Below are 13,367 nucleotides of genomic sequence, written 5' to 3'. Positions count from 1 at the left end.
GTTCTACAGAATCTCAAGTGAAACACAGGCTTCTGTCCTACAAACAGCAAGGTCTTCTTGGGGTCGAGTGGGCTGCAATTTTCAGACTGAAGCAAACGACAATGGTGAAGTTAATTACTGTGATTTGGGTTTTAATAATTCGCCTTAAAAAATCCTGGTGGTGATAAGGTGCCAGAAATGATAACTTCCCCAGGGAAGTGGGGGAGTCATATTTTGAGCAACCATGACCATGATGCTAATTCTAAAAGAGAAAATCTGGCCTCACGTGATACAAAGTGATTCCTCCTTGCCAGGCACTGAGCTGGATGCTGGAAATAAGAAAATGGCTCACTCTGTCTTTACTTTTTATCAAAACACTTACTATTTCTAAGTTTATACAAATAATTCAATACACATATGATAGTAACTAGAGAACCCACCCACTCTATCCTCTCAATATAAAACTGCATGTTGAAGACATGAGAGAAATATCAGCCATGGCCCTACACTAGAACCTAGCTCTTTTTGGTATTGCACATACGAGCTGTTAGGCTGGGTCTAAAACAGTGGCTTCAACAAGGCAGGCCTTGTTGCTGCCTCCCCCTCCTAGGGATTTGACATTGTCTTTGGCAGAGGGGAGAAGTTGCCACATGGCATCTAGTGGGTAGAGACCAGGCATCCTACACCCACAGGACCAGACACCCCTCAATGTCTTGACACTGGGGATTTCTAGTATTTGGAGATTTCAATATCACTTTCCAGTGAATTAAGATAAAAGAAGAAGACACAATAATCATTTTTTTTAAGAAAGAAAACAATGTTTATTAGGATATTCTGGGGTGCGGGAGATGGCTGAAGGGACTACGTACGTACATTCTGTAATGCTTGAGCAATATGCGAACAGAAAATTTAAACATCACAAAACTACTTCCAAAGTCCAAAGAACAAAACGCGTACTTCTGCATGGAGATGGTCTTCCGTGGGTGACGGCAATAAAGCACGTTGCAAAACAGCTGTGTGAGGAAGCCGCGAGGGAAGGACCCCAGGAGAGCGTCCAGGTTCCTCAGGAAGCAGATACACGAGACGATGAAATAAACGCGTTATCTTCTACATGTGGAAAACTCAGGAAACACACAATATAAAATGGCGACCGGAAAGAAAGCTGCTCATCGTATCCTCTCCTAACTGGGGGCTTCAGCGGGGCTCACTCCACCCCTCACCCCAGCTCTGGCGAGGCTGAGGGTCTGAACCCCTCTCCCAGGACAGAATTCTAAAATGACCCTAAACACCACAATCCTTCTTCTCTTCCACCTGTATTGTTAACTTGCATGAAACAGAACAGAACTGAGACATACCCTCCGGTTAAGAGTAAGAATGCAACACCGTCCAAAAGATACAGCAAAACAACCCCACTTCCTACAGCTCACACAGCTTCTCAGCAGGAGCTGGATTAAACAAGAGAAAATAATTTCAATATCAAGGGAAAATGCACAGAGGATGAGAAAACTCTTTAAAGCAAACTCTGGTAAAAAGCATTTCCCCACCTCCCTTGGGGGAGAGAAGGGAGAAAAAGAGAAAAGACAGATAATTAGGAGAACTATAAGGCCCTGCATTTCAGGTTTCTGAAACCATTTCTTCAACCCTCTGAGGACAATCAGCTATTTCTGAATCCAGAAAAGCACATCAGAAGTGTCTGATTACTAGAAGACCACAACCAAATAAGGCAGGGCAATCTGTGATTTGGTTCTATGGCTTCCATTCTCCTTTCCCCCCACCCCATTTCAGAAATGCCCTCAGCTAAAGCTAAAAAATAAAAAAAACAAATTCCGGATCAAGCATGCTTTGCATGGCAGGAAGATAAAGCTGGACCATACAGCCCTGTAGCAGTTGCGACACAGAAAGAGAGAGGGAGCTTTATCAAGTGCCACTGGTGCCAAGAAAGACGAGTACCTTCCCCTGGACCTGCAGACGCCCGGCCGGCTTGCCGACAAGACGACAGGCCTTTACCGACTTCTAACAGCCTGCGTTTCCTACACCCGGGGTATCTACTGGGTGTTCCAATTCCTCATCCTACTTTACTCTGGTTCTAAGATCTGTGTTATGTTTGGCGGACAGCTCTGGTGTCTCCTATTCCCACCAGCACCATGGCTGGTCCCTGACAGCTGGGACTTCCACTGGCCTACGGGCCTGGCCGTGCTCACGGCCCTCTGAGGATCAGAGGGGTGACCCCACTGGGTTCTCCATGGTGGCCTTGCGGGCACAGGCTGAGGGTGGGTATATCTGCCTGCTTCACGATGGGTGGGCTGGGTGGGTTGTATGCGGGTGGGCTGGGACTTACCTCTTCGAGACTGAGTCTGAAAAACAGGTTCACGGACTATTTATAAAGAGAATTTAGATTCTCTGAAGGATATCCAAGTGAAGGATTCTGCCAATCTGGAAACGATGGTTGTTCCCCTAAGCTGCTGTCAAAGGGCCCTATATTCTCAAGTTACTTGTGGGGGAGCTTCGGCTCCAAATGAAGCTTCATTCAAGTACAGTAGATGTTCCATAAATGTGCTGAATTGTTAAGCACCTGAGTTCACTTCTCAGGATGCTGGCGGAGGCTGCATCCCTGGGGTTGGTCAGGACTGGTAGGGTGGTCCATCTTTCTTGCCAGCATCCTGCACTTGAGGCAGATTAAAACATCAGCAGACTCCCTGGCTAATTTCCCACAAAGTCTACCCCATTTGGGGTCCTGTCCTTTCTGGTGGATGCTGTGAGCCTGCTGGGATTGGCTGGTCACGCTCAGCTCTTCTGGGGACAAATGCTAGTTTTCCATCTCTCGGCAGGGAATGCATCAGACAAAGCCGCTTTGATCCTAACACTTTTTTTCATCCTTTCTCCCAGGTCACCCTCAATAACCTCAGGAGGACACCTTCAGCATCGATGCATAACAGCTCAGTGCCGTAAGATGATGCAAATGGGCCAGTCCTTGCTACTGTATTTCAGAATGAAACCCTTCAATGTCCTAAAGTTTTCCATTCACCCAGCAGTGTTTAATTTCCTACTATGGGTCATGCTTTCTGCTAGGGAAGCTGTTAGGGTGAGTGGGAAGAGAGGTGCAAAAGAAGAAAGGGACTGATGGTCTCTGGCCAGTCTCTTGGCACGTCCTGCAAAACGAAAAGTGGGGATTGGTAAGACAGCCGGACCTGGGATGAAGAGAAGAAAATCAGAGAAAACCTTCTATTGATGCTGGTGCTGGGTTTGGCAGCTGCTCTTGAGCAAAAATAAACTCCCTGTGGCAGTGGAACAAGATGCTGCTATGGGCACCTGCCAGAGGCAGACCGCCGAAGTCGCAGCTGCGCTGGTCAAATGAGCCTGGAGACCTCAGGGGGCTGGGAGCTCGATGACTGTTACAGGCTGCGGTTCTCTGCAGGCAGTTTATTTAAACAGGGCTGGCGTGCCTTCCCCACCCCTCTGGGCTGGGTCTCAGAACAATCAGAAGTGCAGGTGGTGCATCCCGCTGAAAGACCCAGGCTGTCTCCGGGAGGGAGGAGAAGCTCGTCAGAGAGCTCTGGGAACTACAAAGGGATGCTTGGCGAGGATGCAGGAGACAAGACAATCCCAGAGCTAAGAAGGGGGAGCTCAGGGGAGGGCTGGATGGATGAACTTTCTACTCCGGGATTAGCATCATCTTCAGATCGCCTGGCTCCTCAGAGAGACTTCTCCGTCTTCAAAAAGCCAGGGTTACGTGTAGGATGGGTATCTGACAGAACAAGAATTAATTTGGGTAGGACTAAATTTAGAATGATTACGATGAAGAATTGATGGGAAGGGGTTCTGTTAAATACTTGGGCAATAAGAAACAAGGGTGGGGACTGGGGTTATCAATAATCGATATGCGACAGAAGGGAATCCGCCAATGTCTTAAGATAACGACCCTTGGGAAATGAAATGGCCCACTGAATACATCCCAGGATGGAGGCAGTGGCAAAACCCACAGATTTAAGGCCTCTGCAATGAGAATATATTTCAGAGGTACAGTCGTCTTGAAGAGTTCTAGACAACAGAGTTCAAATAAATGGTCACTTGAGAATAAAAGCTGTGTCAAAGTCAAGAGGTATCAGATCTACACACGAGATGCTTATCTTAGGGATGAGAGAAAAACATAGCTTGTAAGGATATCTAACCAAATTCCCAGCTGTTTTGCTGTTTTAGAATTTCTAAAAAGAAATTCCTTCCTCTGCCCTCCAGATATTAGCTCTGGCGTGCTTCCTACAAAGGCACTGGTGTCTAATTCAAGGAACTCTGGATGTTTTGTCGGGACAAGTTTTCTGTTTGGATCAGACTGCATGCTCCGTTCACCAACGGCACATGGTCTCTTGTGGTACCTTGATTTTGCTTCATCTCTTCAAACTCCCCAAACTCAGTGCAGACAGGCACTTCGGCCCACATCATGTTCAGGCCATGGGTAATTGACTCTTGTGTGTTGTCATTGCTTTTTGGTCTCTCTTGAAACGATGGGTCTGACATGGTCTCATTTGTTTTATCAAAGAGCAGAAACAACAAAGATCGCGGGGGTAGGAATCCAAGAGCTCAAGAACAGCTTGAAAGAGAATGAGAAAATGTGCATTCATTTAAGCAGGTCATTTTCTGGCCCCCAGTTTATTGACTCAAATAAGTCGTGCGTGCCTGACTACATGAATGAAAACTTATTTTCCAAAAGACAGCTCCTCTGAGGCCGCTGTTTTGTAAATAAGAACAACAGAAATACATTTTTGCTGGATTCTAAGAACAGAATTTGCTAATTATATAAACTCTCACTGCTCTTACATGTCTTTTCCCAAGCACTTAACACTGATTCAGAAATGCTTCCTCTCTCCCACTTTCCTAGCTCAGCAGATGGAGTGTTTGGGAGTGTCTGATTCAGAGTACAAAGAGGCAGGTGGGAAATGGGGATGCAACTGGAGACAACCCACCCTCGGAGCATGTGCAAGATAGAAACAATCTTAATATAGACTAGATCAAAGGCCACAGCAGCTCTGGAGGAGCCCTGTCCTATATTTGTTTTCCTTGAAGAAGTAGCTTCTAAAACATTTTTTTACTACAGGATAAAGAATCGTTTAAAAGAATTTTTTTTTAATGGAAACCACACTCCTTTCACACTTTGGATACAGTTTGCTATACTTAATGAAAAATAACCTATGTCATTCTCAACTTACACTTTTTTTTAACTAGAGGCTTGAAAAAAACCAGATATGGAAAAATATATTCAGGTGGCATTCTGAATTCCCTCTCTTTACTGTGCCCTTCTTCCTTCATGTGCTCTATTTTTTTAAGATACTCAAACAAACACCTCTCGGTCGAAGATATTCAACATCAAGGGGACTGAATGTGCTTCTAATCGGTTTGGCAACCTTGCCTTTTTTTCTCTGAAATGAGTAGGGCATAGCTAGACTTGATTTGGGAGCCATGGTCTCCATGGATGTAAGTTACCGTTTTTGTTTGTCAATATCAACTACAATGAGATGCCTTCTCCAACAGGCCCAAACCTCAGCAGACAGCCCTTGTATTTTGGTGGCACTTTCCATGCAGGGCCTGCAGGACAGGAAGTAGTCAATCAGTTTTTGCTTTTAGCACTGCCCGAGGAAGCTGGATAGGTAAAAGGTTTTGCCTGCTCCAGTACTGGGGCAAATGATGGTGTTTCTGGGGCACCGTGTTAAACTGAGATCACCCCGAACGGCAGAAACACTTGCTTGGCATGATTTTGTAAGACTCTCTCTAACAAGTTGTCAGGGAACATCCTTCCCGCTGTTTACTTAAGCAGTAATTTATTTTCAAATTGACGATTTGGTAACTCTCATATGCTTCTATCTCTGTGAAGAAAAATGAGATCTGTGTTGGTGAAAGATGAGGCTTTTCAAAATCTAATTTATGTGCTGCACATCCATGCGTTCTTCACTGAAGGCCACTCTTGTTAGCTCTGATAACTCCTATTTCCTCTTTGGTCATCTGAAGCTAATTAGAGCTGCTGTTTATTACAGAAGTAATCAATAGCTTTCTACAGTAGATTACATAGGATCAGACCTCTGTGCAATTAGTCCAATGTAGATACACAGAGATACCTTACTTAAAACAAAATATGCTCTGTAAGAGATATGCTTTCACAGGTGACTGGAATTCCAAGTATTTCGACATGTTTAATGTGTTTATTCAAAGGAAGAGTCTTTACGAAACCTTTCACTAATTGAATTTGTTTGATGAGCTCCCCTTGAAAACATTTTGAAGTGAAAAAACTCGGTACTTAGTATATACATTTATGTTTATTAACATTTGGATATAAATGTACTTCAAACATCAATAGAGCTAAAAGGCTATGCCTTCATCTTGGGTTTAACAGATTTCCCACCCTAGTAATTTGATTAATTCTTACAAGGCAAACATCCGTGGGCAAAGGGAATCAGGATGAAATGTGCACTGTGGGTCTGCCCCCTCCACCCCTCTACTGATATGGGAAGAAAGCGAACGCTTCCAATACTCTACTGGGTGGAATCTCCTCGCCTCTATTCAGTTTCAAAGAAACATAGCTACTAGCACTCGATCCTTGTAGATATCGAATCTCACCATTTCAACCAGACTTCAAAAGTGCACTTTTGAGTCTATTCGTTTAAGGAAAAGAACGATAGAAGAGGACGTGCAGTTAACAAGCCAAATGCCTTATATCCAGAGTCCTGTTTTGCTCTGTGTCTCTGTGCCAATCAACTCAGCTCCACAGACCTAATGGTGACCCTCTGGATCCACAAACCTTTTATCTTTTTTGCAGAGTCAGTCACAGTCTGTCACGGAGGACACAGAACACGGTGCAAGCAGACCCCCCATGACCTTCAGACCAAACTGCTCTACACAGCAGCCAAGCCATGACAGTTGGAAGTCAAGACAATCGTTAGGAAAAGAACTGTGTACCCTGGCATGGATCTGCTTCAGAAGAAAGGGCAGCACATCCCAACCCCCCGTCCCAGCCAAGGCTGACTTTGTCAAGTAACAGGAACACCAAGGTACTGGTCTGTGTCAACTGGCAAGGGTGCCATTGGACACTGTAGAACATTTACGAGTGGCTGCTGGTTTCCTCACAGGTACGCACGCTTGCGTTTCAAGAAATGATAAAAGACAATGCTTGGCTGCTCTGTTTCCTTCTGCCTGTCCACAGTAACATGATGCAGAGCTTTCTGCTAAAGCACGAGGCTCCTCAGAGTCTGCTTTTGAAGAGCTGTCTTCATGAACATCAGAGCTAACACTACTTATGAGAGGAAAACAAGCTCCGTGTATTTTGTATTAAACCACCAGTAAAAAAAACGAAGACAATGTCATTACTTTCAAAACATAGAAAGCCAGTAGTTGAAATCATTTAGTAGTAAAATTTTTTTTCTACATATAACCTCATACGTGTAAAGAGTATTGGAATGATGCTTCAGCTATATTTGACTCTTGTTAGTTTAAGGGCTTCTCACTCAGGTAAGGCTTAGGAAAATGTCTCAATGATCAAGGTTCTGTGAAGTCTCACGCCCACTCTCACTCTCTATTTTGACTAGAAGACAGACACTACAGTGGAATGTGACAGGTATTTTTTGTTTTTGTAGGAGAGTGCAGAACTGTTTAGAGTACATAAACGCAGCGCGGAAAATACTAGTACGTATAGAAAAGTGAACATTGGTACAAGCTTGTTTGCACAAAGTCCATCAAGATTGTCTTGATGAGGATCTTCACTTTGTGACAAAAAAAAACTTGGCATCCACGTACCGCTGCAGTCATGTCATCAGAAATAAAACCTATTACGTGAGATATGGAAGATTCTTTAGAAATACTAACTCCTTCTCTAGCTAGTGAAGGCCAGAGTTAAATTGTTAAAATCACCATCCTCATCGTCCTCTTGAAAAACATGGCCCCACTTTGCTTTACAGCCAAATCAACAAACTGTCCCTTTACAATACAGCATGCCCCAAAGCCTTCTGAGTTTGGAATGTAGCACTGTATCGGGGATCCCATATAAGCCCTAAGGATCACAAGAAGCTTTCTTAGAAAAAAAAAGAAAGAAAAAAGTTCCAGTTGGATGAAACTGTTTTAGCAGTGTCTCAACTGAGCTCCTAAAACTGGAATTTCAGATATACAAGAGGACAGGAAACAGATAACTTGGTTTTTGTCTTTTTACATGTCCATATTGTTTTTTAAATGCAGCTACGATGTGTCAGCCAAAGATAAAGATAATAGGGTGGACAGGGCAGTTACCACCAGGACCAGCAGTGGGCTCAGACTGCAGCTTGGAGGAGCAGCCATTGATTTTGTGGTTATGTGGCTGGAAGCCCCAGCAAGACCATCCTTTTCGTAATCACGCTGTAAGAAAGAATGTTTTCATTATCACCCACTGCATGTGTTCGTTCTATCAAGGCATATTTTAACCGCACTCTTTCTCTCTCACTGCTCACCAAAGCTGACCCGAGATTTTACCCCCACTCCCCCAAGGTCCCCCAGCAACTGTGCAACATGGAACCATTCTCCTTCTGGGTACCAGTGACTGAGGAGGGATGCTTGCTGTCTCTCTCCATCGTGAAGGAGGGCAGGAAGAATCATCTTGGGAAACTTGCCCAAGCAAGTATGGGTTCATGTAGAGATGGGTCACAAATCGCATTGGAGACTGGCAGAGAAGGCAGTAGCCTTTCCCTCCATTGGCTGGTTCAACCATGGACTTCATAGATGAAGGGTCTTGCCCTGCTTGTCAGAGAGTCCCGACCAAAACCCAGGCTCCCAAATTCCCAGTCAGCACAGCTGTCCTTCCCCAGGATTGACTCCCTCATCCCCATCCCTAGCACCTGCTCAATCCCATAATGCCACATCCCGCCACAATGAGCTATGATTGTGACAGAACCATCCACCCTCTCACTTGTAGATTGGGGAGTGTAATGCGGCCCGCCTTGGCTACTTCTGGGTTGCTGTGGAGGTCAAAGGACATCTGGTAAGGAGCAAGAGTTGTTATGTATCTTCTCTGTGCCAGATTTTTATGTGACTGTGACCAGAGATTATCATGGTACTGGGGCAATGGTATTTGTGCTGGTCCAGTTCTGAGATGAGGATCCTGGGGTCTACACTTGGTTCTCACTTTGGGCACTAGGATCTGAAGACTGCACCTGGCTCAAAGGGCAGAGGGACACGGAGGGTAACTTAGATTTTTTTCTGGACCTGAAACCTTGTTGTCTTTGAGCCCTTCACATCATTTCCTGTTCCAGGGTCCCAAAGGCTCTGTTCCTATAAATGTAGGGAGACTCAGAAAGAAACAACTTACATCAGAAAGACAGAGGTGTGGACTGCCCGACATATTGGATTTCAGCTTCTGTGCCTGGAAAGAGACAAAAACGCACACACACAAAATCACTCATACATACTATGGAAGAGTAATTACTGATGATCAACTGTCTAGGTCTGTACCACTTACAGAACTATGTGAGCCGCAGCTGCGAGCCCATATACAATTTAAATTTTTCTCCTAACCACGTAAGAGATAACAGGTGAAGAAAATTTTAATAACATTTTCTTTAACTCAATATATTACCATTTCAACATGTAATCAATATAAAGGATGATTAATGAGATACTTTACATTCTTTTATTTTCATCTAAGTCTTCCAGATTTGGTGTGTTTGACATAGTACATCTCAGTTTGTACCCACCTCATTTCAAAGTCACTGCACAGGTTACAAGAGAAAACATTTTGAAGTAATTTACATCTTGAACTCATTTATAGTTCTGAAAGTTAATGTTTAGGAACTGCCTTCTAGGTAAAAATGCTGCAATAAAAATCCACATTTATTAGTAACCTAAAGATAGGTCTTCCTGAAGCTTGGGTGTTTGTTCATTTGTTTATTACTTGTTTCAGTCCACAAACACTTAACCAAGCTATTTTCCAGTGCTGGGCATGCGGTGATATGACAAAAAAGGATGTGGTCCTGGGCTCACGTGGCTGCCCTCTAGTGGGAAAACCACTCAGTGCTCGGGGGCTAAGGCACAGGGCAAGGACTCTTTCAGACAGGTCCCCTTCAGGAATCGTGAAGGGCATTACGGACCCCAGATCCATCCATCTTAAAACTGCTTTAGGTGGTCACAAAGCACTGAGCTGATCTCCCTGTGCTATGGGGCTGCTTCCCACTAGCTATCTATTTTACGTTTGGTAGTGTATATATGTCCACGCCACTCTCTCACTTTGTCCCAGCTTACCCTTCCCCCTCCCCGTATCCTCAAGTCCATTCTCTAGTAGGTCTGTGCCTTTATTCCCGTCTTGCCCCTAGGTTCTTCATGACTTTTTTTTTTTTAGAATCCATATATATGTGTTAGCATACTGTATTTGTTTTTCTCTTTCTGACTTACTTCACTCTGTAGGACAGACTCTAGGTCCATCCACCTAACTACAAATAACTCAATTTCGTTTCTTTTTATGGCTGAGTAATACTCCACTGTATATATGTGCCACATCTTCTTTATCCATTCATCTGTTGATGGACACTTAGGTTGCTTCCATGTCCTGGCTATTGTAAATAGAGCTGCAATGAACATTTTGGTGCATGACTCTTTTTGAATTATGGTTTTCTCAGGATATATGCCCAGTAGTGGGATTGCTGGGTCGTATGGTAGTTCTATTTTTAGTTTTTTAAGGAACCTCCATACTGTTCACCTAGAGGGGTGGGATAGGGAGGGTGGGAGGGAGGGAGACGCAAGAGGGAAGAGATACGGGGACATATGTATATGTATAACTGATTCACTTTGTTATAAAGCAGAAACTAACACACCACTGTAAAGCAATTATACTCCAATAAAGATGTTTAAAAAAAATATATGTACATTACCTATGCAATACAAATAAATACATATTTTATTGAAAACTGCTTTAGGGCAGTTACAAGTTCCTGAGCTGTGAGGGCTTTAAGCTCCCTATTTCCTCACAAATGAAGCAAGTTTCCACTGGGTTTCTACCTGAGAACTGAGGTGGAGGGAAGGTTCCATTGCTCAAACAATTACAATAAAAACTGCTAACACAGTACAACTCTCTTGTTTTGTAAAGGAAAACAAATTAGAGTTCAGAGAAGTTAAGTGACTTATCCAAGGGCACACAGTGAACTACTTTAGAGTCGAGATTTAGATAAGTCTCTGAAACTCCTGAATGGAACTGTGCTCTTTCCTGCTTTACAGTGTTTCTCCCAGGCAACCCTGGCATGCTTGACTTTTCATGCTCCACCTGCCCCCAAAATCCACACAAAGAATCCCTCCCATAACCCCCTCCCCCTGAAACTAGGAGTCCTTTGGCACTGAAAGACCAAGAACTCATTTGTCGACAGGATGGCCCTGGATAAGCAAAACACCTGAATCTAGGAGTATCTGGGCAACCAGCTCTGTGGGAATGCCCTGGCAGGCTGCCTACTGCAGGACAACGTTTGCAACTTGTTGAAGACGTGCTAGCCTGAAATGATAGCATGTTCTCCCAAGGAGTAATTTATTGACCATAATGCTACGTGGCAGGTGTCATAACCTTTACCTCTATTTGCATATGCCAACTGTGAATATGAAATAGAAACCTTTAAACAGGCGTCAAGAAAAAGACAGTGTGACGCATCCCTGGGCTGTTCAAAGGTCACTAAATGTTATGTATAAGAAGATCAGAGGGCAAATCAGAAGAGGAATTGAGCCTTACTCAAAAGCCTACTTTTAATCTATATTAATAGCAAATCTGGTCCATTGCATTGTAACCTGTAGAGAATAATATGTAGAACTTTGCACGTTTTATTTCTGTTCAAGGTTGGAATTGTGCCAGGCACCAAAATGGCCCTAAAACATCACATTCTGTCTTTTCTAGGTGGCAATCTACAAAAGACAACCCTCATTAAGGGTTTTGCATAACTAAGAAGTTCACTAAAACGTGCAGAGAAGGCAGCCTGACTTCTAGTCTGGGACACATTATTTCTCCAAGTTGTTTCCGTGCTGTGGTCACAGCTAAGCTCCACCTCAGTGTCCTAGACTGCAGTGCCCTCTAAGAGATCCAAGGGCTGGTAGGCCTCCTCCTACTTTGTTCTATATGATTAGCACCAGCATGCAGTGTGTCACTCATCATCTATACCATCTGAGAAGCTCACTAGCTACACTTAGTCACTTCAGGAACCTGTTAACGTACTAGTAAAATGCCCATCTATTACATGATTGTAAAGGGGGCTTCCACCAACGGACTAGAAAAGGTCTCTATCTTAACCAATTTTCTTAAGTGGACTCTACATCAACATAGGGAGATTCTGGTCCTCAGTGGTCACTGAGAGTTCAACTTTGTACAGGATTAGAGTCATACCACCAGGTAGACATGCTCTTGCCTCCCATCTGAGAATGGCTGGGATGACTGTTCGAATGACACAAGAAAATACACTGAGACCAGCTCCAAGTCTGTGAAGGCTCCGGGCTCTTCTTCCCCCAAAGCAGGAATCTTGTTGGCCTCTATCTAAAGCAAATAATCAACCTCTGGCTTTGTCTCCCTGTGTCCCCACTGGCTTTACTTAAGGTGGAGGCAGCAGCTCCAAGCTCATCTGGCCTTGAGAACCAGTCTGGTGGGCAGAACTGGATGAACTGCTGAGTGAACGTAGCCATACACCACCAGGACTCTGCAAAGGCTCTGAGAAAATGTCTTCTCTCCTGTCAGACCTTTTCCTAACCCAGCAGAAGCACCTAGCACTCCAGAGGCTTAGCGGTCCACGCACACTGGCCTCAAAAGCCTCTGCTTGCATAGCGTATTAACACTGCTTCCCATTGAGAGGCCTGGGGGGCCGGGAAACCCCCCAGAACTGCAGAGGCAAAGAAGAGCAGCCCCCCAGTTCCGCCAGAACTTTGCATGAACCACACTAACATCTGTGAGTGTGATTAGAAGGCAAAGAACAGATGTTATTGGTTGTTGGAAGGGCAGGCAGCACCTGGGTAAAAGAATCGAAGGGTTGCACACAGACATGAGATCTTTTAAAATCCCACACCAAACCTGGGGTATATATTACAAAATGAGGGCCAGTGGGTCTGCTGCTTGGACTGAGTGGCATCAACTGGGTGTCCAGTGACTCTAAGGGTTCGTAAGCTGCAGATGGAGGGGCAGAGCCTGGGGATTCAGACCTACGTATGTCTAGCTGGTGGCATGCTTATAAGTCCTGTGTTCAGTCTGAACCCCTCGGGTGACCACCGAGGGTCAGAAATCTACCTATGCAGATCCAAAGTCCACTTAGGAAAATCTGGCTCTTAAAGCCCCTTGTAGAAGCCTGAGCAACCTGCTGTTTCCACATTGTAAAGGCTTTTATCCTGAACGTTTTTTAAAACATCAAGCTATCGCTGTCTTGCTCGTCAGG

At 44.4% G+C, this 13,367-nt stretch overlaps 1 protein-coding gene across 2 annotated transcripts in view; it reads right to left on the bottom strand.

Moving 5' to 3' along the window:
- Window positions 1–808: 808 nt before the first annotated feature.
- GFRA1 (GDNF family receptor alpha 1) overlaps window positions 809–13,367 on the bottom strand; it is a 229,018-nt gene continuing 216,459 nt past the window's right edge. For both annotated transcript variants that reach the window (XM_007173146.2, XM_007173147.2), the window contains 2 exons: window positions 9,293–9,346; window positions 809–8,346 (listed from right to left, as the gene is read on the bottom strand). In XM_007173146.2, the coding sequence (XP_007173208.2) occupies window positions 8,191–8,346; window positions 9,293–9,346 (210 nt within the window). In that variant the 3' untranslated portion in view covers window positions 809–8,190. The remainder of the gene's footprint in view (window positions 8,347–9,292; window positions 9,347–13,367) is intronic.

The sequence above is a fragment of the Balaenoptera acutorostrata genome, chromosome 16 (genome assembly GCF_949987535.1).
Source record: "Balaenoptera acutorostrata chromosome 16, mBalAcu1.1, whole genome shotgun sequence".
Taxonomy (NCBI): domain Eukaryota; kingdom Metazoa; phylum Chordata; class Mammalia; order Artiodactyla; family Balaenopteridae; genus Balaenoptera; species Balaenoptera acutorostrata.
The sequence above is the reverse complement of the archived record's forward strand: the minus strand, read 5'-3'. Positions and strand labels throughout refer to the sequence as shown.